A 24,598-nucleotide genomic window follows, 5' to 3' on the forward strand; every position below is an offset into this window, starting at 1 on the left:
CATTACAATGGCCTACCTATCCCTGGATTAAAATCATTACAATGGCCAACCTATCCCTGGATTAACATCATTACAATGGCCTACCTATCCCTGGATTAAAATCATTACAATGGCCAACCTATCCCTGGATTAAAATCATTACAATGACCAACCTATCCCTGGATTAAAATCATTACAATGGCCTACCTATCCCTGGATTAAAATCATTTCATCTAAGTGATTACAACTGCCTATTTATCCACAGAGAAAATCATTAAGGACCGCAACCACCCGAGCCACGGCCTTTTCTCCCCATTTCCATCACTCTGACGCGGGCAATATAGGAGCATCATGACAAAAACTTCCTGCACTGTTTGGAGCCTAACAATTTCACTGTACCCTGTAATTACATCTGCGACCCTGTGCATGCGACTAATAAACTAATATAATGATAACAATGGCCTGCCTATCCCTGAGGGAAGTCATTATTTTGCTCTTTATTATCCCTCTCCAGCCCTGGGTGTAATCACCTCATCTCCGGCCCTGGGTGTAATCTCCTCATCTCCGGCCCTGGGTGTAATCACCTCATCTCCGGCCCTGGATCTAAATCACCTCATCTCCGGCCCTGGATCTAAATCACCTCATCTCCGGCCCTGGGTGTAATCACCTCATCTCCGGCCCTGGGTGTAATCACCTCATCTCCGGCCCTGGATCTAAATCACCTCATCTCCGGCCCTGGATCTAAATCACCTCATCTCCGGCCCTGGATCTAAATCACCTCATCTCCGGCCCTGGGTGTAATCACCTCATCTCCGGCCCTGGGTGTAATCACCTCATCTCCGGCCCTGGATCTAAATCACCTCATCTCCGGCCCTGGGTGTAATCACCTCATCTCCGGCCCTGGGTGTAATCACCTCATCTCCGGCCCTGGGTGTAATCACCTCATCTCCGGCCCTGGGTGTAATCACCTCATCTCCGGCCCTGGGTGTAATCACCTCATCTCCGGCCCTGGGTGTATTCACCTCATCTCCGGCCCTGGGTGTATTCACCTCATCTCCGGCCCTGGGTGTAATCACCTCATCTCCGGCCCTGGGTGTAATCACCTCATCTCCGGCCCTGGGTGTAATCACCTCATCTCCGGCCCTGGGTGTAATCACCTCATCTCCAGCCCTGGGTCTAAGGGCCTAGCGTCATAATCGCCTTCTCCATTATCCTTCTCCTCATCTCCTTCTCCCACACTTAGCAAAGTGTTTTAACTACCCAGCCCTGGGTTGTGTTGATTAATCTTCAAACGGAAGAAAACATACAAAAAATGTACCAAAAATCTCCTGCCTAGTTCCAGTTCGAAAACATCATTACATAACAATATGAAATGAGATGCTCTCTTTTACATGTTGAGGACCACACTGAAATAAAGGCACACTCCCATAATGGTAAAGCTACAAGGGGGTTTCTTTTTCTGTAAAAACATGTTCAACCACTTGATGTTACAGCCAAGGGGATGGGTAGGGATCGAATTGGGACTGGGTGGACAGGTTGCATTTAAGACCTTGCCTTGTTCAGGTGTTTGATCTTGACTCCTGAGACCAGTCCGGCTGGCTCCTCCTCGATGAACTCTCCCTTCAGAGCCTTCTCCACGTCTTCCTCTTCCTTCACCATGGCCATGCGGGGGCTGCTGCACCAGTAGGACGGCTGGAGAGAAAGGGAATGGGAGAAAGAAAATAAGTGGAATGCTTCTCTTTCCTCAGCTCGTACCCTTATGGTCAGTATCAGAAAGATACCTCTATCATAGGTCTTGTAAGTCGCTCTGGATAAGAGCGTCTGCTAAATGACTTAAATGTAAATGTAAATGTAAACATTAACCTAATCAGGGATGGGCAACTCCAGTCCTCGGGGCCGGAGTCGTCACACTTTCCCCCCATCCCTAGTCAACACAACTGATGAAACTAAAAGCATTCTAAACTGAAGACCATGATTAGTTGATTATTGGAGTCAGATGTATTAGCAGGGGCTTTGGAAAACATTCAATGAGACCCAAACTAAGGTCAATGACAAAGCATCCAAAACAAAACCACCCGATACGGCTGCTAATGGGGAAGTCATTGAGTTGTTACATAACCTGTCTGCCTCTCTGCTCCTTATCAAGACACTACACCAGCGTTTCCCACACTCGATCCTCGGGACCCCAAGGGCTCCACGTTTTGGTTTTTGCCCTAACACTACACAGCCAATTCAAATTATCAAAGTTAGAGGATTAGTTGACTATTTGAATCAGCTGTGTATTGTTAGGGCAAAAACAAAAACATGCACCCCTTAGGGTCCTGAGGACCGAGTTCGGGAAACCATGCACCACACACACACACCAAACTAAATCAACAAAACGGCCCTCTTGAAGGACAACAACAGCTATGACTGTAAATTAAGGTTGGGATGAGGAAGTGGGTGGGCTATTTTATGCTTAATTAAATAGCTATCCATCCCATGCTTGTTAATCAGTAAGAATATACATGACAATAATGTAAACGACTATGGAATGGTTAACTGAGTAGGGAGGGAGTAAACACTACTGCAGTACTGCTGAACTCACAAAATGAATTTCCATGGAAATGGACAATACAAGCATTGTATTGTTGTCTAGAGTTTGTAATTTCCCTGTCTCTCTCTATCAAGCCAACGCACGCCGACTAAGACCATTGTTCATTACTGGATACTAGAGGTCAACCGATTAATCGGAATGGCCGATTAATTAGGTCCGATTTCAAGTTTTCACAACAATCGGAAATCGGTCATTTTGGAGATTTTTTTTTTCACACCTTTATTTCATCTTTATTTAACTTGACAAGTCAGTTAAGAACACAGTGTTATTTTCAATGACGGCCTAGGAACTGTGGTTTAACTGCCTCGTTCAGGAGCAGAACGACAATTTCTTACCTGGTCAGCTCAGGGATTCAATCTTGCAACCTTACGTTTAACTAGTCCAACGCTCTAAACACCTGCCTCACGAGGAGCCCGCCTGTTACGCGAATGCAGTAAGAAGCCAAGGTAAGTTGCTAGCTAGCATTAAACTTAAATCTGTCATAAACACTAGTTATAACTACACATGGTTGGTGATGTTACTAGTTTATCTAGCATGTCCTGCGTTGCATATAATCGATGCAGTGCGCATTCGAGAAAAAGGACTGTCTTTGCTCCAACGTGTAACTAACCATAAACATCAATGCCTTTCTTAAAATCAATACACAGAAGTATATATTTTTAAACCTGCATATTTAGCTAAAAGAAATCCAGGGTAGCAGGCAATATTAACCAGGTGAAATTGTGTCACTTCTCTTGCATTCATTGCACGCAGAGTCAGGGTATATGCAACAGTTTGGGCCGCCTGGCTCATTGCGAACTAATTTGCCAGAATTTTACGTAATTATGACATAACATTGAAGGTTGTGCAATGTAATAGGAATATTTAGACTGATGGATGCCACACGTTGGATAAAATACGGAATGGTTCCGTATTTCACTGAAATAATAAATGTCTTGGTTTCGAGATGATAGTTTCCGGATTTTACCATATTAATGACCTAAGGCTCGTATTTCTGTGTGTTATTATGTTATAATTAAGTCTATGATTTGATAGAGCAGTCTGACTGAGCGATTGTAGGCACCAGCAGGTTCATAAGCATTCATTCAAACAGCACTTTCGTGCGTTTTGCCAGCAGCTCTGCTGTTTATGACTTCAAGCCTATCAACTGCCAAGATTAGGCTGGTGTAACGATGTGAAATGGCTAGCTAGTTAGCGAGGTGAGCGCTAATAGCGTTTCAAACGTCACTTGCTCCGAGACTTGGAGTAGTTGTTCCCCTTGCTCTGCATGGGTAACGCTGCTTCGAGTGTGGCTGTTGTCGATATGTTCCTGTTTCGAGCCCAGGTAGGAGCGAGGAGAGGGACAGAAGCTATACTGTTACACTGGCAATACTAAAGTGCCTATAAGAACATCCAATAGTCAAAGGTATATGAAATCCAAATCGTATAGAGAGAAATAGTCCTACAATTCCTATAATAACCACAACCTAAAACTTCTTACCTGGGAATATTGAAGACTCATGTTAAAAGGAACCACCAGCTTTCATAGGTTCTCATGTTCTGAGCAAGGAACTGAAACGTTAGCTTTCTTACATGGCACATATTGCACTTTTACTTTCTTCTCCAACACTTTGTTTTTTCATGATTTAAACCAAATTGAACATGTTTCATTATTTATTTGAGGCTAAATTGATTTTATTGATGTATTAAGTTAAAATAAGTGTTCATTCAGTATTGTTGTAATTGTCATTATTACAAATAAATAAAATAAAAATTGTCAGATTAATCGGGAATAGACTTTTTTTGGTCCTCCAATAAATCGGTATCGGCGTTGAAAAATCATAATCGGTCGACCTCTAATGGATACCACGTCAGCAAATGAAATACATGTTTCACTTCCAGCACAGATTCAATGAAAATGTGATCATCTTAGTCTATCTTCCTGGGAGTCAATCTAAGTCCTCCTAGTCGGACATATTTAATGCTAAGTGGATATTAAGAACATCTCCCTCTCCTCGCCCTCTGCTCTAACCCTAACCCTAGTGGACCTTAAAGGATCCATCAGACATCTGTCTAACCCTAGTGGACCTTAAAGGATCCATCAGACATCTTTCTAACCCTAGTGGACCTTAAAGGATCCATCAGACATCTGTCTAACCCTAGTGGACCTTAAAGGATCCATCAGACATCTGTCTAACCCTAGTGGACCTTAAAGGATCCATCAGACATCTGTCTAACCCTACTGGACCTTAAAAGATCCATCAGACATCTGTCTAACCCTAATGCAAGGGTTCTCAAACTTTAAGGGCCTGAGGACCCCTATTGTGGTATCAAATTCATCAGGGACCCACAGTCTTCCACTGCAAAACATTTTGCTATTGTGTGTCCTAATGAACATGTTTGGGTTTCCAGTCCAGGAAACACAGCCAGTCTCACTCTCACTGTCTGACACAACATGTACTTCCTGATATTTCTTGCAAATAAACATAATTAGTCATTCTGCATTCCTCTCAGACGAGGGGTCAACAGGCAAAGCTCTAACGCGCATGTGTCAAACTCATTCCACAGAGTGCTGAGTGTCTGCAGGTTTTTACTCCTTCTTTGAACTTGAACAGTAAGGCATCTCCACGCGTTTGTTTAGGGCTTTTTTTAACCTGCATACACTCAGCTCTCCAAGAAATGAGTTGGACACCCCTGCTCTAATAGATTTCTCCCCTGGGAACACTGACTTCATGGACACACACACACACACACACCTTATCTCCCCCCCACACCACCACCCAGACCCAACCTACACCCACTCCTACGTACCAGTAGGAAGAAGTAGCAGGGCAGAGGGACTCCGTACTCCCCTGGGAACACAGCCTCCACGTACCAGGCCACCAGGCCATAGAGCAGGGCATCCAGCAGCAGCAGCCCCAGCACCTGGGCCAGGGAGAAGTCATCGTCCACCGTCACCGACTCAAACAGGTTACACCACTGGATCCCCGTGCCTGAGGGAAGGGGGGGATGGACGGGAGGAGAGAGAGGGAGTAAAGTTGGGTAGAGACATTTGAAATATATTGTGTATAGATTGTGAAGACTCACAATTGGAGTGTTGGTATTTAAACACAACATTGGTATGAGGGCATTGGTGGGAGTGTGTGTGTGTCTCTCTGTGTGAGTCTCATGAGAACATGGCTCACCTTTGCCCTCAAACATGCCTAGTAGCTGCGCTCCCATGGCCATGGCCACATTGGAGATGAGGCAGGCAGACACCTTCTGGGCGTGGCTAAGCAGGTCGTAGCGAGGCCATAGGAACACGTACGGCAGGTAGGACAGGAAGTAGATGAAGCCGCCCGCCGCCGCTCCCACATTGGCTGGAGAGGGAGAGAGACGGAGTGTGTTTGAGAAAGATTATAGCAGTCAGACTGCAAAGAAACACTGATCTACAAATCCCCTTGGATCCCAAATAACTTGTCATTAGTGATTTTGTAGATGGCCTTGCTCAAACTGATCTCCTTAAACACGCTGAGAGGGAAAGGTCTGGAGGGGGGAAAACAGTTGTCACAACGTGGCCCTTTGGGGTGTATATCGTGGATCCCCCCCTCTCGCTCTCCCACCACAAGTTATGACTTTATGAAAGGTCAGAAATTCCTGGCAGAGATTCTCTCCCCTGGCCATGCAGAAAGAGGGGGGAAATAAAGAGCTTCTCTTGGTTCAACTCCTATTCCCAAAAATTGGAGGATTAAACAATATTTATATTTTTGTGGGAATGGTCCATGGGTATTTAAAGAACAATCCTGTCATAGTTGTTTTATTTTGTGACATTAGGAAGGATGGTAGCACAGAATAATGGTAGTTTTGGAAGTGTACGTTTCTCAGTTATTCATTTTCTACCTGAATGTTGCGTACAATATATGATTGAATATGAAACTATTTGTGAGAAGACGCAATGTCAATTTGGCCTTCTAAACGAGATACTTGTTTAGGTAACAAATCAAAATCAAATCAAGTTTATTTAGAAAGCCCTTCTTACATCAGCTGATATCTCAAAGTGCTGTATAGAAACCCAGCCTAAAACCCCAAACAGCAAGCAATGCAGGTGTAGAAGCACGGTGGCTAGGAAAAACTCCCTCGAAAGAAACCTAGAGAGGAACCAGGCTCTGAGGGGTGGCCAGGATGAGATTATAACAGAACATGGCCAAGATGTTAAAATGTTCATAGATGACCAGCAGGGTCAAATAATAATAATCACAGTAGTTGTCGAGGGTGCAACAAGTCAGCACCTCAGGAGTAAATGTCAGTTGGCTTTTTATAGCCAATCATTCAGAATGTCTCTACCGCTCCTGCTGTCTCTAGAGAGTTGAAAACAGCAGGTCTGGGAGGTAACACGTCCGGTGAACAGGTCAGGATTCCATAGCCGCAAGCAGAACAGTTGAACAGTTTAGTTATAAAGTTAACTAGTCAGTGGCCACACCCCAGTGAGCCCAGACATTGCATCAGGCGTCATAGAACCGCCCCTTTTCCCACAGAGTATAAAACCCACTTCCTACAAAATATGTTTTTTTATTTTTTTTATTTAACCTTTATTTAACCAGGCAAGTCAGTTAAGAACAGTGTTTTATAAAGCAACTGTCACTGTGTTGTTGTTGACTGGTCAGCTTCTACAGAATCTTCAGACAGGACAGTAAAGGAAGAGAGAAATGGGTGGAGAAATAGAGGAGAGAAAACAGAGGAGATGCATTGTGCAAGAGAAATACCGCAACACGTTCCTCTTTCTCCCCATTCCTCCTGTGAAATGACTAGGGCCCTGTGAAAAGCCAATTGCGGCTGACAATGTGCTGCTTTAGGCCTGAATGGAGCTTACGTACATAGAAACTACTAAGTTTCTATTATCTGTTCCTTTGGAGAACGAGAGAGAGAGAGAGATGACGTTCCTTTAGGAGAACAATAAAAAGAGGGCAGATGAGTGTGTGCAGCTCAACCCATGTGAACACATACAAAGAGCGCAGAGAGAGAGAGCGACCGGGGGAGAGAGAGAGAGCGCGACCGGGGGAGAGAGAGAGAGAGCGACCGGGGGAGAGAGAGAAAGAGCGCCGGCCGAGCGAGAGATCATAAGAGCGCCGAGAGAGAGAGAGAGAGAGAGAGAGAGAGAGAGAGAGAGAGAGAGAGAGAGAGAGAGAGAGAGAGAGAGAGAGACACGAGAGCGCAGAGAGAGAGCGCAGCGAGAGAGAGCGCATCGAGGGAGAGCGCATCGAGGGAGAGCGCATCGAGGGAGAGCGCATCGAGAGAGAGCGCATCGAGAGAGAGCGCATCGAGAGAGAGCGCATCGAGAGAGAGCGCATCGAGAGAGAGAGAGAGAGAGAGAGAGAGAGAGAGAGCGAACGAGAGCGCCGAGAGAGAGAGAGAGAGAGAGAGAGAGAGCGCGCCGAAGAGAGAGCGCGAGAGAGAGAGAGAGAGAGAGAGAGAGAGCGCGCCGAAGAGAGAGCGCGCCGAGAGAGATCGCCGAGAGAGAGCGCGCCGAGAGAGATCGCCGAGAGAGATCGAGAGAAGAGGAGAAAGATCACATCTAATCTGAAAGGATGGACGAGGTTAAGGCAGTATTCAGCCTCTGTTCACCAATCAACTCCTTTCATCTCTATCGGTAATTACATAGAAGACAACTCTGGGCCAGGAAGAGGTAGTTAGAACAGGGGACTCATTGGTCCTGTGTGTGCAATGCCTGAGTGGAAGATTAATCTTAAAATAGTTATTCTGTGCCTGTCTGTTGAACAAGAGATAGGCTATCTGTATTTGCTATTCCTTCAACCTGCATTCCTTTCAGACGAGCACACATTGAGAGAGAGAGAGACAGAGAGAGAGAGAGAGAGGGGGAGGGAGAGAGAAAGAACACAAGAAACATTACTCAGAATATTCCACCTGCTTTCCCTCCAAGAGACATTAATAATTCAGTCCCCAGAGAGGCCAGGTGCTACCTGACAGCAGGAGAGGGAGAACGAGTGAGGAGAGGTAGAGAGAGAAGAGGATGAGCTACTCTACCTTTTCCTGAGAAATGGGGGAGTGGTAAAACAATAGAAATAAAGGCGATAGAGAGCGTGAGAGACATTTTACTCAGATTACACAGACCCACAAAGAATTTGTAAACAAATCCAATGTTGATAATCTCCCATGTTGATCTTGTGAAATTCCAGTGTGCCATCACAGCAGCAAGATTTGTGACCTGTTGCCACAAGGGCAACCAGGGTAGAACAAAACACCATTGTAAATACAACCCATATTTATGTTGATTTATTTTCCCTTTTGTACTTTAACCGTTTGCACCTCACTACAACACTGTATATAGACATGACATTTCATACAAAACTATTATTTTGAAACTTTTGTAAGTGTAATGTTTACAGTAAATGCTTTATTGTTTATAATCTATTTCACTTTCTTTGGCAATGCAAGCATATGGTTCCCATGCCAATAAAGCCCCTTAAACTGAAATTGAATTGAGAGAGCGAGACAGGGAGAAATAAAGACAAAGGAAGAAATGCCTCATCTCTAAACGCAAGACACTAAAAACCTGACTCCACAGCCCTCCATCCACATCAGCCCCTGATCCAGTCCCCAGTGGACCCCAACATTCAGGCATGGCTGATTCCTCCATTACTACCAGCAAGAAGCAAAAAGCAATGAAGAAATTATGTTTCAGTTTGCTTCCTGAATTTAAATGAAGCCCCCTTTGCAGAGTCACGCCAAGGAGCCCGTCAATGGGAATACCCACTCACCTAACTCTGCAGTTCAGATCTGAATGTGAGTACCCACTCACCTAACGCTGCAGGAGGTCAGAGTTTCAGGCAGCGGAAGGCCACCTGGAGAGGGGTCCTGTTGTGACTAGGGGCCAGGCACAGCTGAGGCCAGCTAAAAGCCCTTTCTCGCCCTACTCTAATAATGACATCATACTGTATGTCACACACCCAACCAATAATGTAAAAAAAAGAAGAATCAGGAGAAAATATACCATTCACACCGTAATCAGACGCAATTTCAATGTTTTAATTTTCTAAGCTTTCAGCTACTCTTTTACAAGCCAAAGCCTGACAGAAATTGTATGGCTGCTGGGAGTAAATAACAGCTTGTCTGATTACACCAGAGTCCAAATTGGTCTTGAACACAATTGCAGATCATTTTAATCTCCATCTGCACTCTTTTGTTGAGGAACGATTTGGAGAAATTGGACTGGACTTTTTTGTTCGAAAAGATATGAAAGTATAGAAGAAAGAAATTGTGAAAGAGAAATGATAGAAGAAAGAAATTGTGAAAGAGAAATGATAAAGGACTATCAAGCATAATCAACTGAAGGCCATTTAATAATCACCATTACCTTTTGTGTGAGGGTATGATATTAGCAATAACCAAATGCGTGAGATTGGCTGTGTGTGATTGGCTGTGCTTTAATCCTTGGTCATGTTCAGTCGGCACAAACCAAGAAAACCTTCCGAAACTGAGTGAAATGAGGAGGTACCCTCTGAACTTGAAGCTTAATAGCTCAACACCCAGGATGTGTAGAACTGGAAATGTAATGTATCATATAGCATCAATCGCCTTCGATTAGAACATAAACAATTGATTATTCTAAACCTCCCAAGCATGTGTATTGGCTGCTAAACATAAACGTGTAGACATACAGGTTTTTCACCAAATCTCCTCTCCCTTTGTTCCAGTTTGTCACGTCAAGTGACTGTTTAATTATTCCATGAGGCTGAATAGACATTTGATTGCCCATTTTCCAGGCTCCAATGACTGATGGAGCTGGTTTACTGCTGTTCACTCAGAGGAAAGACGAAACAACCTCAGGAGAGTCAAATAATATGATCTACACTACATTTACGGTTGAAGTCGGAAGTTTACATACACCTTAGACAAATACATTTAAACTCAGTTTCACAATTCCTGACATTTAATCCTAGTAGAAATTCCCTGTTTTAGGTCAGTTAGGATCAACACAATATTTTAAGAATGTGAAATGTCAGAATAATAGTAGAGAGAATGATTTCAGCTTTTATTTCTTTCATCACATTCCCAGTGGGTCAGAAGTTCACATACACTCAATTAGTATTTGGTAGCATTGACTTTAAATGGTTTAATTTGGGTCAAACGTTTTGGGTAGCCTTCCACAAGCTTCCCATACTAACAATTTTGGCCCATTCCTCCTGACAGAGCTGGTGTAACTGAGTCAGGTATGTAGGCCTCCTTGCTCGCACATGCTTTTTCAGCTCTGCCCACAAATTTTCTATGGGATTGGGGTCAGGGCTTTGTGATGGCCACTCCACTACCTTGACTTTGTTGTCCTTAAGCCATTTTGCCACAACTTTGGAAGTATGCTTGGGGTCATTGTCCATTTGAAAGACACATTTGTTTTAACTTCCTGACTGATGTCTTGAGATGTTGCTTCCATATATCCACATAATTTTCCTACCTCATGATGCCATCTATTTTGTGAAGTGCACCAGTCCCTCCTGCAGCAAAGCACCCCCACAACATGATGCTGCCACCCCCCGTGCTTCGCGGTAGGGATGGTGCTCTTCTGCTTGCAAGCTTCCCCCTTTTTCCTCCAAATATAACGATGGTCATTATGGCCAAACAGTTCTATTTTTGTTTCATCAGACCAGAGGACATCTGCAAAAAGTACGATCATTGTCCCCATGTGCAGTTGCAAACCTTAGTCTGGCTTTTTTATGGCGGTTTTGGAGCAGTGGCTTCTTCCTTGCCGAGTGGCCTTTCAGGTTGTCGATATTTTACTGTGGATATAGATACTTTTGTACCCGTTTCCTCCAGCATCTTCACAAGGTCCTTTGCTGTTGTTCTGGGACTGATTTGCACATTTCGCACCAAATTACGTTACTCTCTAGGAGACAGAACGCATCTCCTTCCTGAGCGGTATGACGCCTGTCTGGTCCCATGGTGTTTATACTTACGTACTATTGTTTGTACAGATGAACATGGTACCTTCAGGCATTTGGAAATTGCTCCAAAGGATGAACCAGACTTGGAGGTCTACAAGTATTTTTCTTGGCTGATTTCTTTTGATTTTCCCATGATGTCAAGCAAAGAGGCACGGAGTTTGAAGGTATGCCTTGAAATACATCCACAGGTACACCTCGAATTGACTCAAATTATGTAAATTAGCCTAACAGAAGCTTCTAAAGCATGACATCATTTTCTGGAATTTTCCAAGCTGTTTAAAGGCACAGTCAACTTAGTGTATGTAAACTTCTGATCCACTGGAATTGTGATGCAGTGAATTTCAAGTGAAATAATCTTTATGTAAACAATTGTTCAAAAATTACTTGTCATGCACAAAGTAGATGTCCTAACCGACTTGCCAAAACTATAGTTTGTTAACAAGAAATGTGAGGAGTGGGTGAAAAACACGTTTTAAAGACTCCAACCTTAAAGTGTATGTAAACTTCCAACTTCAACTGTAACAGAACATACTATACACAATGGAGCATCTCTCAGATAGCACAGGATGGCTGAGATTTTAGAAAACCATGAATAAACAGACAGATGGAAGGTCAGACAGACATTTTGAGACACACACAAACAAACCTCTTGAAACACACACACACACACACCTCTTGAGAAGAAGGCACTGATCATGAAGCTGAAGTTGATGGTTGCCACGGCAAAGACAAGCAGGAAGACAAAGACCAGCGTGGGGTCACTATAGGTCAACACAGCTCCATTAGGGCTCACCTAGAAAGGGCCAGGACAGGAAAGAACATCATTATCATCATGAATACTAAACACACTGAATGAAAAATAATTCCCCTCCTCAAAGCAATAGAAAGAAAAGACTAGTTAAGTGTTTTGTTTGTGTTTTATAACATAACCGTTAGGTAAAGTGCAAACTCACCTTGATGCAGAAGAGCAGCGTGACGAAGAACATGGAGATGGCGAGGAAGAGGAAGAACATGAGGAACCAGGCCGTCCAGTGCAGCCAGTTACTGAGGCCCATCATCCGCATGTACTCCTGTAGAGAGTAAGTAGAGTGAGATGGACCGTTTGTTTGACTGACAGGTAATCACTCCACCTCACCCACCTTGAGCTTCCTCTCCTTCTCCTGCACCACGGCCCTCACGATGTTCAGAGAGGTATAGGTGAGGCTCAGCACCAGGAGGAGGGGCAGCTGGTTCTGGATGGCCAGGATGAACACATCGTACATGAACGGCGGGAAGGGGAATCGGCGGAGGACCACCCGGGTGTGGGAGAGGAGCCAGGCTGCTCCTGTGCTGTTATAGGAACGCATGATTGCCTGGTTGACCGCATGCTGCACTGCCAGGAAGCCCTCGCGGAAATAACCTACGGAGAGGAATCGGGTTATGTTAGAATAACGACATCCCAATTCTCACAATGTGGGCCCTTGTGCACTCCCCATGGATCAGCACAAACATGTGCTACAGCCTAGGGGAGGTTCTTTAATAAGTCTCCTGACAATGTTAGTCTGTGAAACCCAAGTCATGTTTTCCTGTTTGCTTATGGCGGAATACAGCTCATTCAGTTCAGCGTTAGTGCCAGCATCAGTCTGTGGTGGTATGTAAACAGCTACAAAGAATAAAGATGAAAACTCTCAGGCGAACAATAGCTCGAGACTTCCTTAGATATCATGCACCGGCTGTTGTTTACAAAAATACATAGACCGCCGCCCCTCGTCTTACCAGACGCCTATGTTCTATCCTGCCGGTACATCGTATAACCAGCCAGCTGTATGATAATATTGTCGTCATTCAGCCACAACTCCGTGAAGCATAAGATGTTACAGTTTTTGGTAGTTGGCAGTTTAATCTTCCCCGTAACTCTGCGATTTTATTCTCCAAAGATTGCACGTTTGCGAGCAGAGTGAAGTGGGTGTTTCTTCAATAGCCTACAAATTCTCAGATGGCAGCAAGACCGTCGGCCCCTAATTCTACGCCTCCTCTTCACGCAGATCACGGGGATCGGGGCCTGTTCCCGAGGAAGCAGTATAGTCTTTACGTCAGGATCGTCAGAGTCATGAAAGGGAAAAAAGGATTCTGCTAGTCCGTGGTGAGTAATCACAGTCCTGTGGTCTAGAAGTTATTTTCGGTCATAAGAGACGGTAGCGGCAACATTATGTACAAAATAAGTAAAACAATGTGTTACAAACAACGCATATGAACAACAAACAAAAAAAATTATCGGCTGGGGCCACTTAAAACATCTGCCTGCATTCTCCAGCGCCATCTTACTAGGGCCCATTCTCGGCGTCTATACCTTGGGCCCATTGTTTTTCCTGTTCATGTCATACTGTATACTGGTGGGGAAAAAACAACTGGTTCTAAGTATGACACTCTTCCATTACCATGGAGATAAACAGGAAATGAGGACTCATTCTGACCTTTTTACCAGATCATTCCTTAACCCCACCATTTTAACATATTCTGATCTGAAAATGTTGACAACAGCTACTCACTGAATAATCTGAACTGATGAAGGGATAGACAGCTGAAAGAGGCAGGAGGTAGGCCTCAGTAATGATGAACACTTTTACATTTTAATCCATATTTAAAAATTCATGAATTCTGACTGAAACTCTTTGTGGTTATTGTCAAGTAGACTGGAATGGTTTCCTCTAGGCGAGCCTTGGGCCATATTCATTAGGCACCAATTATTTATTTTAACACTGAAACATTTTCGTAAATGTTTTCCATTGTGTGCTTTAATAAATATGACCCTGATATCTCCCATTGGAGACACATTAACACAGCCACTTAATTTGAGATCAAAGGTATGGCTCAGTAGAGAACACCAGAACCAGTTCTCCTCTGTTCTCGTCACTCGTTCATCATCTCTTCCTCTTTTGAGAGTCAGAATATTGACATAGCTTCAAAGAGGAAGGAGGAAGGGAATCAAAAGGGCAGGGTCTAAGATGGAGGATCTGGAGCCATGAGCAAAGAGATGGGGCAAATCTCAACAACATCCTATTCTCAATTTAATACACAACTTGTTACGCAACCACAGCCACCACCACCATCGTTTCTGGATATATTTTGGAAAATATTTAAAAAATATCTGAGCCGTCACCATTTATCAGAGAGAAAAGTGAATATATATGGATGGACAAAAAAAAGACAAAAAAAAAAGTTTCCTGATGATGAAGGCAAAGCTGTGAAAAATACCATTTGGGTTAGAAAGGTAGTGTGACAAGGGGGTATCACTAGATTACAGGGCTCAGCCAAACACTGTTGCCCTGTGACACAGAGCAAGGGTTGCCATGGGAACGTAGCGGGAGCAAGGAGGAAAGGTTATCTTTCAAGGGGCTGTGCAAATAGCTAAAGCTCTCCCATCGAGTGTGTGATATGTGAACACGAGATAATGACAGTGCACCTGACTGTGGCAGTTGGTTAAACCCTCCTGTGAAGGAGTACAGGTTTACATGTTATATTGTATATGCCACTTAGGGGTCACTTTCATGCAAAGTAGAGTTGTGTTTAATAACAATAAAAAAAGTGTTTGTCATGCTTCAGACTAGAGGTCGACCAATTAATCGGAATGGCCGATTATTTAGGGCCAATTTCATAACAATTGGAAATCAATATTTTTGGGCGCCGATTTTGTATTTTTACATAAACATTTAATCTTTATTTAACTAGGCAAGTCAGTTAAGAACACATTCTTATGTTCAATGACGGACTAGGAACGGTGGGTTAACTGCCTCGTTCAGGGGCAGAAAGACAGATTTTCACCTTGTCAGCTCGGGGATCCAATCTTGCAACCTTACAGTTAACTAGTCCAAAGCAATAACGACCTGCCTCTCTCGTTGCACTCCACAAGGAGACTGCCAGTTACGCAAATGCAGTAGGCCAAGGTAAGTTGCTAGCTAGCATTAAACTTATCTTATAACAAACAATCAATCAATCATAATCACTAGTTAACTACACATGGTTGATGATATTACCAGATATTGTCTAGCGTGTCCTTTGTTGCATATAATCTGACTGAGCATACAAGCATACAAGTATCTGACTGAGCGGTGGTAGGCAGAAGCAGGCGCGTAAACATTCATCCAAACAGCACTTTAGTGCGTTTTGCCAGCAGCTCTTTGTTGTGCGTCAAGCATTGCGCTGTTTATGACTTCAAGCCTATCAACTCCCGAGATGAGGCTGGTGTGACCAAAGTGAAATGGCTGGCTAGTTAGCGCGCGCTAATAGCATTTCAAACTTCACTCGCTCTGAGCCTTGGGGTGGTTGTTTACCTTGCTCTGCATGGGTAACGCTGCTTCGATGTGGTGGCTGTTGTCATTGTGTTGCTGGTTTGAGCCCAGGGAGGAGCGAGGAGTGGGACGGAAGCTATACTGTTACACTGGCAATACTAAAGTGCCTATAAGAACATCCAATAGTCAAAGGTTAATGAAATACAAATGGTATAGAGTGAAATAGTCCTATAATAACTACAACCTAAAACTTCTTACCTGGGAATATTGAAGACTCATGTTAAAAGGAACCACCAGCTTTCATATGTTCTCATGTTCTGAGCAAGGAACTGAAACGTTAGCTTTCTTACATGGCACATATTGCACTTTTACTTTCTTCTCCAACACTTTGTTTGATTGAACATGTTTCATTATCTACTTGAGCCTAAATTGATTTTATTGATGTATTAAGTTAAAATAAGTGTTAATTCAGTATTGTTGTAATTGTCATTATTACAAATACGTTTTTTTATATTTTAAATGTATGTATTTATTAAATCGGCCGATTAAAATCGGTACTGGCTTTTTGGTCCTCCAATAATCGGTATCGGTGTTGAAAAATCATAATCGGTCGACCTCTACTTCAGACAGCTACGGTCTCTCCACACACACAAACTCCTTCCTCTCATATCTGGCTCTGATCCACTGTTCCCGAAGGAGCCTGCAGAAACACTTGGTGTTTGTTTACTTTATTTACTGTGTTTATGCTTGAAAATATTCACTGTCAATAATGTCTGATTAACCAACATGGATGACAGATCAGGGTGGTGTTCATTAGGGCACGCAAATGAATATGTTTCGCAACGGAACACAAAAAGGAGTATTTCTTATTGGACCAGTCCAGATAGTTACTCCCGGTTTCAGTCCATTTGGTGCCTAATGAACACAACCCTGGAGTTCTCATCCAGTGAGTGTATAATGGTGTACTTACCTTTTAAATATTATAAATATTATATTGCTCCTCTGCCCTGTCAAATAATCAGGATTGTCAAGGCAAAATATTTTTATTACAGAAATGATTGGAATGGACGGTCACCCATAAAAATACTTTGATACCCTTCTCTCCAATTCCTTCTGACCCGCTCCGAATGTATCATTCCCATTTCACGTCTTCCCCCGCCCTCACCACCCTTGTCTTTCAACACTTTCCCTCACTCTCTCTCTCTCTCTCTCTCTCTTCGCTCTGTCTGTCTTATCAGTAATCTGTCTTAACATGTACACAGGCAATATGAACAGGCAAACACAAACATATGAAGCCCGAGACTGTGTTTATGTGTGTGTGTATACACAGTGGGGCAAAAAAGTATTTAGTCAGCCACCAATTGTGCAAGTTCACCCACTTAAAAGATGAGAGAGGCCTGTAATTTTCATCATATGTACACTTCAACTATGACAGACAAAATGAGAAGAAAATAAATCCAGAAAATCACATTGTAGGATTTTTAATGAATTTATTTGCAAATTATGATGGAAAATAAGTATTTGGTCACCTACAAACAAGCAAGATTTCCGGCTCTCACATACCTGTAACTCCTTCTTTAAGAGGCTCCTCTGTCCTCCACTCGTTACCTGTATTAATTACACCTGTTTGAACTTGTTATCAGTATAAAAGACACCTGTCCACAACCTCAAACAGTCACACTCCAAACTCCACTATGGCCAAGACCAAAGAGCTGTCAAAGGACACCAGAAACAAAATTGTAGACCTGCACCAGGCTGGGAAGACTGAATCTGCAATAGGTAAGCAGCTTGGTTTGAAGAAATCAACTGTGGGAGCAATTATTAGGAAATGGAAGACATACAAGACCACTGATAATCTCCCTCGATCTGGGGCTCCACGCAAGATCTCACCCCGTGGGGTCAAAATGATCACAAGAACGGTGAGCAAAAATCCCAGAACCACACGGGGGGACCTAGTGAATGACCTGCAGAGAGCTGGGACCAAAGTAACAAAGCCTACCATCAGTAACACAGGACTCAAATCCTGCAGTGCCAGACGTGTCCCCCTGCTTAAGCCAGTACATGTCCAGGCCCGTCTGAAGTTTGCTAGAGAGCATTTGGATGATCCAGAAGAAGATTGGGAGAATGTCATATGGTCAGCTGAAACCAAAATAGAACTTTTTGGTAAAAACTCAACTCGTCGTGTTTGGAGGACAAAGAATGCCGAGTTGCATCCAAAGAACACCATACCTACTGTGAAGCATGGGGGTGGAAACATCATGCTTTGGGGCTGTTCCTCTGCAAAGGGACCAGGACGACTGATCCGTGTAAAGGAAAGAATGAATGGGGCCATGTATCGTGAGATTTTGAGTGAAAACCTCCATCAGCAAGGGCATTGACGATGAAACATGGCTGGGTCTTTCAGCATGACAATGATCCCAAACACACCGCCAGGGCAACGAAGGAGTGGCTTCATAAGAAGCATTTCAAGGTCCTGGAGTGGCCGAGCCAGTCTCCAGATCTCAACCCCATAGAAAATCTTTGGAGGGAGTTGAAAGTCCGTGTTGTCCAGCAACAGCCCCAAAACATCACTGCTCTAGAGGAGATCTGCATGGAGGAATGGGCCAAAATACCAGCAACAGTGTGTGAAAACCTTGTGAAGACTTACAGAAAAATGTTTGACCTCTGTTATATAGCCTTTGTTGTATTGAGATAAACTTTTGTTATTGACCAAATACTTATTTTCCACCATAATTTGCAAATAAATTCATTAAAAACCCTACAATGTGATTTTCTGGGGGGGGGGAATTTAAATTTTGTCTGTCGTAGTTGGAGTGTACCTATGATGACAATTACAGGCCTCATCTTTTTAAGTGGGAGAACTTGCACAATTGGTGGCTGACTAAATACTTTTGTGTCCCACTGTGTGTGTGTGCATCATATATATATATATATTTAATATTATTCTCACGGGTGCTGGAAATCCCTCAAAGTCCCCTCAGGGATAGTAAAACAAGGAACATTCTCCATTGTGGGGACATTACCCACATCCTCACGAGTACAAAGGCTATGTTAAGCTTAAGGGTTAAAATTAGGGTACAGGCTCACCAGGCGTGCCCCCCTGGAGGTCGTACTGCTCCCTGGGCCCGGGCAGTTGGAAGAGGGGGAACAAGTTGAGGGTGTGCCAGTCAAAGTCATTGTTGATGTTTAGCTCAGACTTCTCCTTGGCCGGGGCATTACGGGGACTAAAGCTGAACCGCAGGTGGTAGCTGACCTGTAGGGGACAGGAGGAGGAGGAGAGGAGGGAGGGAAAGAAATAGAGAGTAAAAGAGAGAAAGATTATGAACAACTGGAAGTGTGTATTTTCTTTTTGTAGATGTGAAAGGTAAGATTATATATATTGATCCAGGGTAAAAAAAAAAAAACACGCCCTGTTAAGAATTTTTGATATATATTGACTTTCAGACCTCAGTCAGACCTCTCTGCCCAACACACACCTAATCACCAACACATTCCACTGACACAGGGAGAGGGTGACAGAGTTAAATCTCCATAGGGAGGATGGTGTCCATCAACCCAACCAGGGAATTCTCCTCTCTTTTTCCTGACTTCCTTCCAGCAGGTCATTCCCGCTGCACAGGTTAAAAAACACTTTTGGTGTGTCGAGGTCTGCCGCTTTCTGTCTCTATAGGCAACCCCTTTTGGCTCAAGAGCATCCTCAGATGCAAACGTTCTGTATAGCCTCAAACCAGGAGGAAATACTAAAGTGTGGTTAAAGGTTAGCATGTCAAGGATTTGGCTGGACTGCAGGTGACTACAGGATTATTGTATTTGATTGAGGGGCAATAATACCGTTAGTGAGAACCAGATGCTTTCATATGTAAACAAAGAGCTGATTCAGGGTTCAAGGTTCAATTAGGGTGACCACATGTCCCAGATTGTACGGTACAGTCCTGCATTTTGGCCTTTCGTCCCACAACCAAACAATCATGTCCCGCATTTTACCAACAAATGAAAACATCACTAATTTAGAAAAAAGGTACATTTGTCACGTATTTCAGTCAGACTTCCTATTCATTTGCTGAGAAGTGACATTCCAACCGGTCTTGTTTGAAGTCACGTTGAGCTTACGACAAGATAAATATCAAGGATGTGGTGCTGGTGATGTTAAACACTTCTCCAATCGTTGTTGAGATCTGATATTATGCGCAACACAAGAAGAAACATAGGCCAATGTCATATCATCAACCAATCACATTTGTCAAAACCTTTTGGGCTAAATTCCAGCTAAACTTGGAGGACTGTTAATTAACTACTAACAAAAATTGTGTGTAACGAAGAGCTACTAATGTCAGTAAATAGTCATATTAGACAAAGATATAAGGTCATTTTGGCAAACTTGTGAGGCTGTCCATGCTCATTAGTTGCTCATTCAACATATTTGCTGCTGCTTCAATCAATACCGTGTTAAAAGTCTCTCTTCCTAACTGTTAAACATTTCCTAAGACAAACCAGCAATGATTCCTTGGCAAAATACAGCCAGAATTTTGTGTGAGGAAAAATGTGTAGGCAAGGTACACTTCAATTAGTTCACTGGGTGCTGCGGTAGGGAGATGTGTGTGGGAAAATGATTCAGGTGTAGGCTACACTGTCCCACGAATGTCCCGTAAAATCATACCATTGTCCCGCTTTTGGGCATTTTAAAATGTGCTCACCCTAGGTTAAAGTACAGTGAAGTTGACTGGTCACACACATACTGTTATTTATTTTTTATTTCACCTTTATTTGACCAGGTAGGCCAGTTGAGAATAAGTTCTCATGTACAACTGCGACCTGGCCAAGAAAAAGCATAGCAGTGCGACAAAACAACACAGAGTTACACATGGAATAAACAAAACAAGCATACAGTCAATAATACAATAGAAAAAGTATATTTACAGTGTGTGCAAATGAGGTAGGAGAAGAGAAGTAAGGCAAATAGGCCATAGTGGCAATATAATTACAATATAGCAATTAAACACTGGAGTGATAGATGTGCAGAAGATGAATGTGCAAGTAGAGATACTGGGGTGCAAAGGAGCAAAAAAAATAACAGTATGGGGATGAGGTAGTTGGTTAGGCTATACACATATGGGCTATGTACAGGTGCAGTGATCTGTGAGCTGCTCTGACAGCTGGTGCTTAAAGCTAGTGAGGGAGTCTCCAGCTTCAGTGATTTTTGCAGTTCATTCCAGTCATTGGCAGCAGAGAACTGGAAAGAAAGGCGGCCGAAGAGGAATTGGCTTAGGGGTGACCAGTGAAATATACCTTCTGGAGAGCGTGCTACGGGTGGGTGTTGCTATGGTGACAAGTGAGCTGAGATAAGGCAGGGCTTTACATAGTAAAGACTTAGAGATGACCAGTAGCCAGTAGGTTAGCCAGTAGCGAGGGCCAGCCAACGAGAGCATACAGGTCGCAGTGGTGGGTGGTATATGGGGCTTTGGTGACAAAACAGATGGCACTGTGCTAGACTGCATCCAATTTTCTGAGTGTTGGAGGCTATCCTGTAAATGACATCGCCGAAGTCAATGGTCAGTTTTACGAGGATATGTTTGGCAGCAAGAGTGAAGGATGCTTTGCTGCGAAATAGTAAGCCGATTCTAGATGTAATTTTGGATTGGAGATTTATTCAGTCAGTTCAGAACAAATTCTTATTTTCAATGATGGCCTAGGAACAGTGGGTTAACTGCCTGTTAAGATTTGTACATTGTCAGCTCGGGGGTTTGAACTTGCAACCTTCCGGTTACTAGTCCAACGCTCTAACCACTAGGCTCCCCTGCCGCCCCAGATGCTTAATGTGAGTCTGGAGAGTTTACAGTCTATCCAGACACCTAGGTATTTGTAGTTGTTCACATATTCTAAGTCAGAACCATCCAGAGTAGCGATTGGACGGGCGGGCAGGTGTGGGCAGCGATCGGTTGAATAGCATGCATTTAGTTTTACTTGCATTTAAGAGCAGTTGGAGGTCACGGAAGGAGAGTTGTATGGCATTGAAGCTCGTCTGGAGGTTAGCTAACACAGTGTCCAAAGAAGGGCCAGAAGTATGTCGTCTGCGTAGAGGTGGATCAGAGAATCACCAGCAGCAAGAGCAACATCACTGATGTATACAGAGAAAAGAGTCAGCCCGAAGTTTGAACCCTGTGGAACCCCCATATAGCCTGCCAGAGGTCCAGACAACAGGCCCTCTAATTTGACACACTGAACTCTGAGAAGTAGTTGGTGAACCAGGCGAGACAGTGTAGTGGAAAATCGGATCAAATACAACGCATTACAGAACTTGTGAAATCAATTCGGCTTTAAAACAAAAGTATTACAAGCCGGGATGGTCCGCGGAACACACTCCACTTTCCAGAGCCCCGGCTCCAGTATTTATCCACATATTGCATATGAGCCCATCCCAAATGCAAATAAAGTTACATTCCAATCCGTGCATCCCTGTTCAGCTCAATAACGCCCATACCTGCTTTCCGTCAGATTATAATGATGACAAGACCCTTGCTTTGTTCCTGCACTTAGCTAAAGGCATTCTTTTGTTTGTGTATTATCTAAGATCAGCAGACTGTGTCTCCTCAGTTTCTAGCGTGTCCAACTATACTAAAAATACTATACATTCCTCTATTTTACAACCATATGCTTTGGCACAGCACTTAGCTAAAACCATTCTTTTGTTTGTGTATTATCTAGGGTCAGCAGACAATGTGTCTCCTCAGTTTCTAGCGTCTCTAGGTCCTAAAAATATGCGAACTATGTCTATTGGTCATCAGTTAGTCATTTGACTGACCCCCTCCTTTGTATATCCCTCTGGCCTTGGTATGTCCAGCTATTCTGTCACCTATGTGTCCTTCTCTTCATGTGGTCTGTTTTTAGTGTTCAGCTATTCTATACATCTTATGCTTTTGTCTATGTGTTACATTTGCTCCCACAACAGTCATTTGAGAAACCAAGGCTATTGAGTCTGCCGATAAGAATGTGGTGATTGACAGAGTCGAAAGCCTTGGCCAGGTCGATGAATACAGCTGCACAGTATTGTCTCTTATCAATGGCGGTTATGATATCGTTTAGGACCTTGAGCGTGGCTGAGGTGCACTCATGACCAGCTCGGAAACCAGATTATATAGCGGAGAAGGTACGGTGGGATTCGAAAAGGTCGGTGATCTGTTAACTTCTTCGATATAGGGGGCGCTCTTTTAATTTTTGGATAAAAAAAACGTTCCCGTTTTAAACAAGATATTTTGTCACAAAAAGATGCTAGACTATGCATGTAATTGATAGCTTTGGAAAGAAAACACTCTGACGTTTCCAAAACTGCAAAGATATTGTCTGTGAGTGCCCGAGAACTAATGCTACAAGCGAAACCAAGATGAAATTTCATACAGGAAATGCCCCAGATTTTGAATGCGCTGTGTTCCAATGTCTCCTTATATGGCTGTGAATGCGCAAGGAAATGACCCAACACTTTGTCGTTTCCCCAAGGTGTCTGCAGCATTGTGACGTATTTGTAGGCATATCATTGGAAGATTGACCATAAGAGACTACATTTACCAGGTGTCCGCCTGGTGTCCTCCGTCAAAATTATTGGGTAATCTCCAGCTGCATGCACGTTTCCATTTGGTTCAGAAGAGAAAGGCAACTGCCACGAATGATTTATCACCGAAAAGATATGTGAAAAACACCTTGAGGATTGATTCTAAACAATGTTTGCCATGTTTCTGTCGATATTATGGAGTTAATTTGGAAAAAAGTGTGGCGTTGTAATGACTGAATTTTCGGGGGGTTTTCTTAGCCAAACGTGATGAACAAAACAGAGTGATTTCTCCTACACAAATAATCTTTTTGGAAAAACTGAACATTTGCTATCTAACTGAGAGTCTCCTCATTGAAAACATCCGAAGTTCTTCAAAGGTAAAGGATTTTATTTGAATGCTTTTCTTGTTTTGTGAAAATGTTGCCTGCTGAATGCTAGGCTTAATGCTATGCTAGCTTTCAATACTCTTACACAAATGCTTGTGTAGCTATGGTTGAAAAGCATATTTTGAAAATCTGAGATGACAGTGTTGTTAACTCTTGATACTACCCATCCCGGATCCGGGATCGTGAATACAGCCTCAGGCTCATTAGCATAACGCAACGTTAACGATTTCTGAAAATCGCAAATGAAATGAAAATAATATGCCTGCTCTCAAGCTTAGCCTTTTCTTAACAACACTTTTATCTCAGATTTTCAAAATATGCTTTTGAACCATAGCAAATCAAGCATTTGTGTAAGAGTATTGCAAGCTAGCTTAGCATTTTGCGTAGCATTTAGCACGCAACATTTTCACAAAAACCAGATAACCAAATAAATAAAATCATTTACCTTTGAAGAACTTCGGATGTTTTCAATGAAGAGACTCTCAGTTACATAGCAAATGTTCAGTTTTTCCTGAAAGAATCTTTGTGTAGGAGAAATCGCTCCGTTTTGTACATCACATTTGGCTACCGAAACGAACCGAAAATTCAGTCACCAAAACGTCAAACTTTTTCCAAATTAACTCCATAATATCGACCGAAACATGGCAAATGTTGTTTAGAATCAATCCTCAAGGTGTTTTTTCACATATCTCTTCATTGATATGCCGTTCGTGGAAGCCTGCTTTCCCCTCAGAATCCCATGGAAAAATACCAGCAGCTGAAAATGACGCACCAATTTCGACGGAGGACACCGGGCGGACACCTGGAAAATGTAGTCTCTTATGGTCAATCTTCCAATGATATGCCTACAAATACGTCACAATGCTGCAGACACCTTGGGGAAACGATAGATAGGGCAGGCTCATTCCTGTCGC

General features: G+C 43.2%; 1 protein-coding gene across 2 annotated transcripts in view; it reads right to left on the reverse strand.

Annotated features, from left to right (window-relative positions):
- The window catches only part of LOC135530437 (phospholipid-transporting ATPase ABCA3-like), an 89,596-nt gene that overhangs the window by 41,292 nt on the left and 23,706 nt on the right, over nucleotides 1-24,598 (reverse strand). For both annotated transcript variants that reach the window (XM_064958763.1, XM_064958761.1), the window contains 7 exons: nucleotides 18,843-19,008; nucleotides 12,627-12,886; nucleotides 12,441-12,557; nucleotides 12,160-12,280; nucleotides 5,740-5,913; nucleotides 5,366-5,547; nucleotides 1,534-1,671 (listed from right to left, as the gene is read on the reverse strand). In XM_064958763.1, coding sequence (XP_064814835.1) covers nucleotides 1,534-1,671; nucleotides 5,366-5,547; nucleotides 5,740-5,913; nucleotides 12,160-12,280; nucleotides 12,441-12,557; nucleotides 12,627-12,886; nucleotides 18,843-19,008 — 1,158 coding nt within the window. The remainder of the gene's footprint in view (nucleotides 1-1,533; nucleotides 1,672-5,365; nucleotides 5,548-5,739; nucleotides 5,914-12,159; nucleotides 12,281-12,440; nucleotides 12,558-12,626; nucleotides 12,887-18,842; nucleotides 19,009-24,598) is intronic.

The sequence above is a fragment of the Oncorhynchus masou genome, unplaced genomic scaffold (genome assembly GCF_036934945.1).
Source record: "Oncorhynchus masou masou isolate Uvic2021 unplaced genomic scaffold, UVic_Omas_1.1 unplaced_scaffold_1342, whole genome shotgun sequence".
NCBI lineage: Eukaryota > Metazoa > Chordata > Actinopteri > Salmoniformes > Salmonidae > Oncorhynchus > Oncorhynchus masou.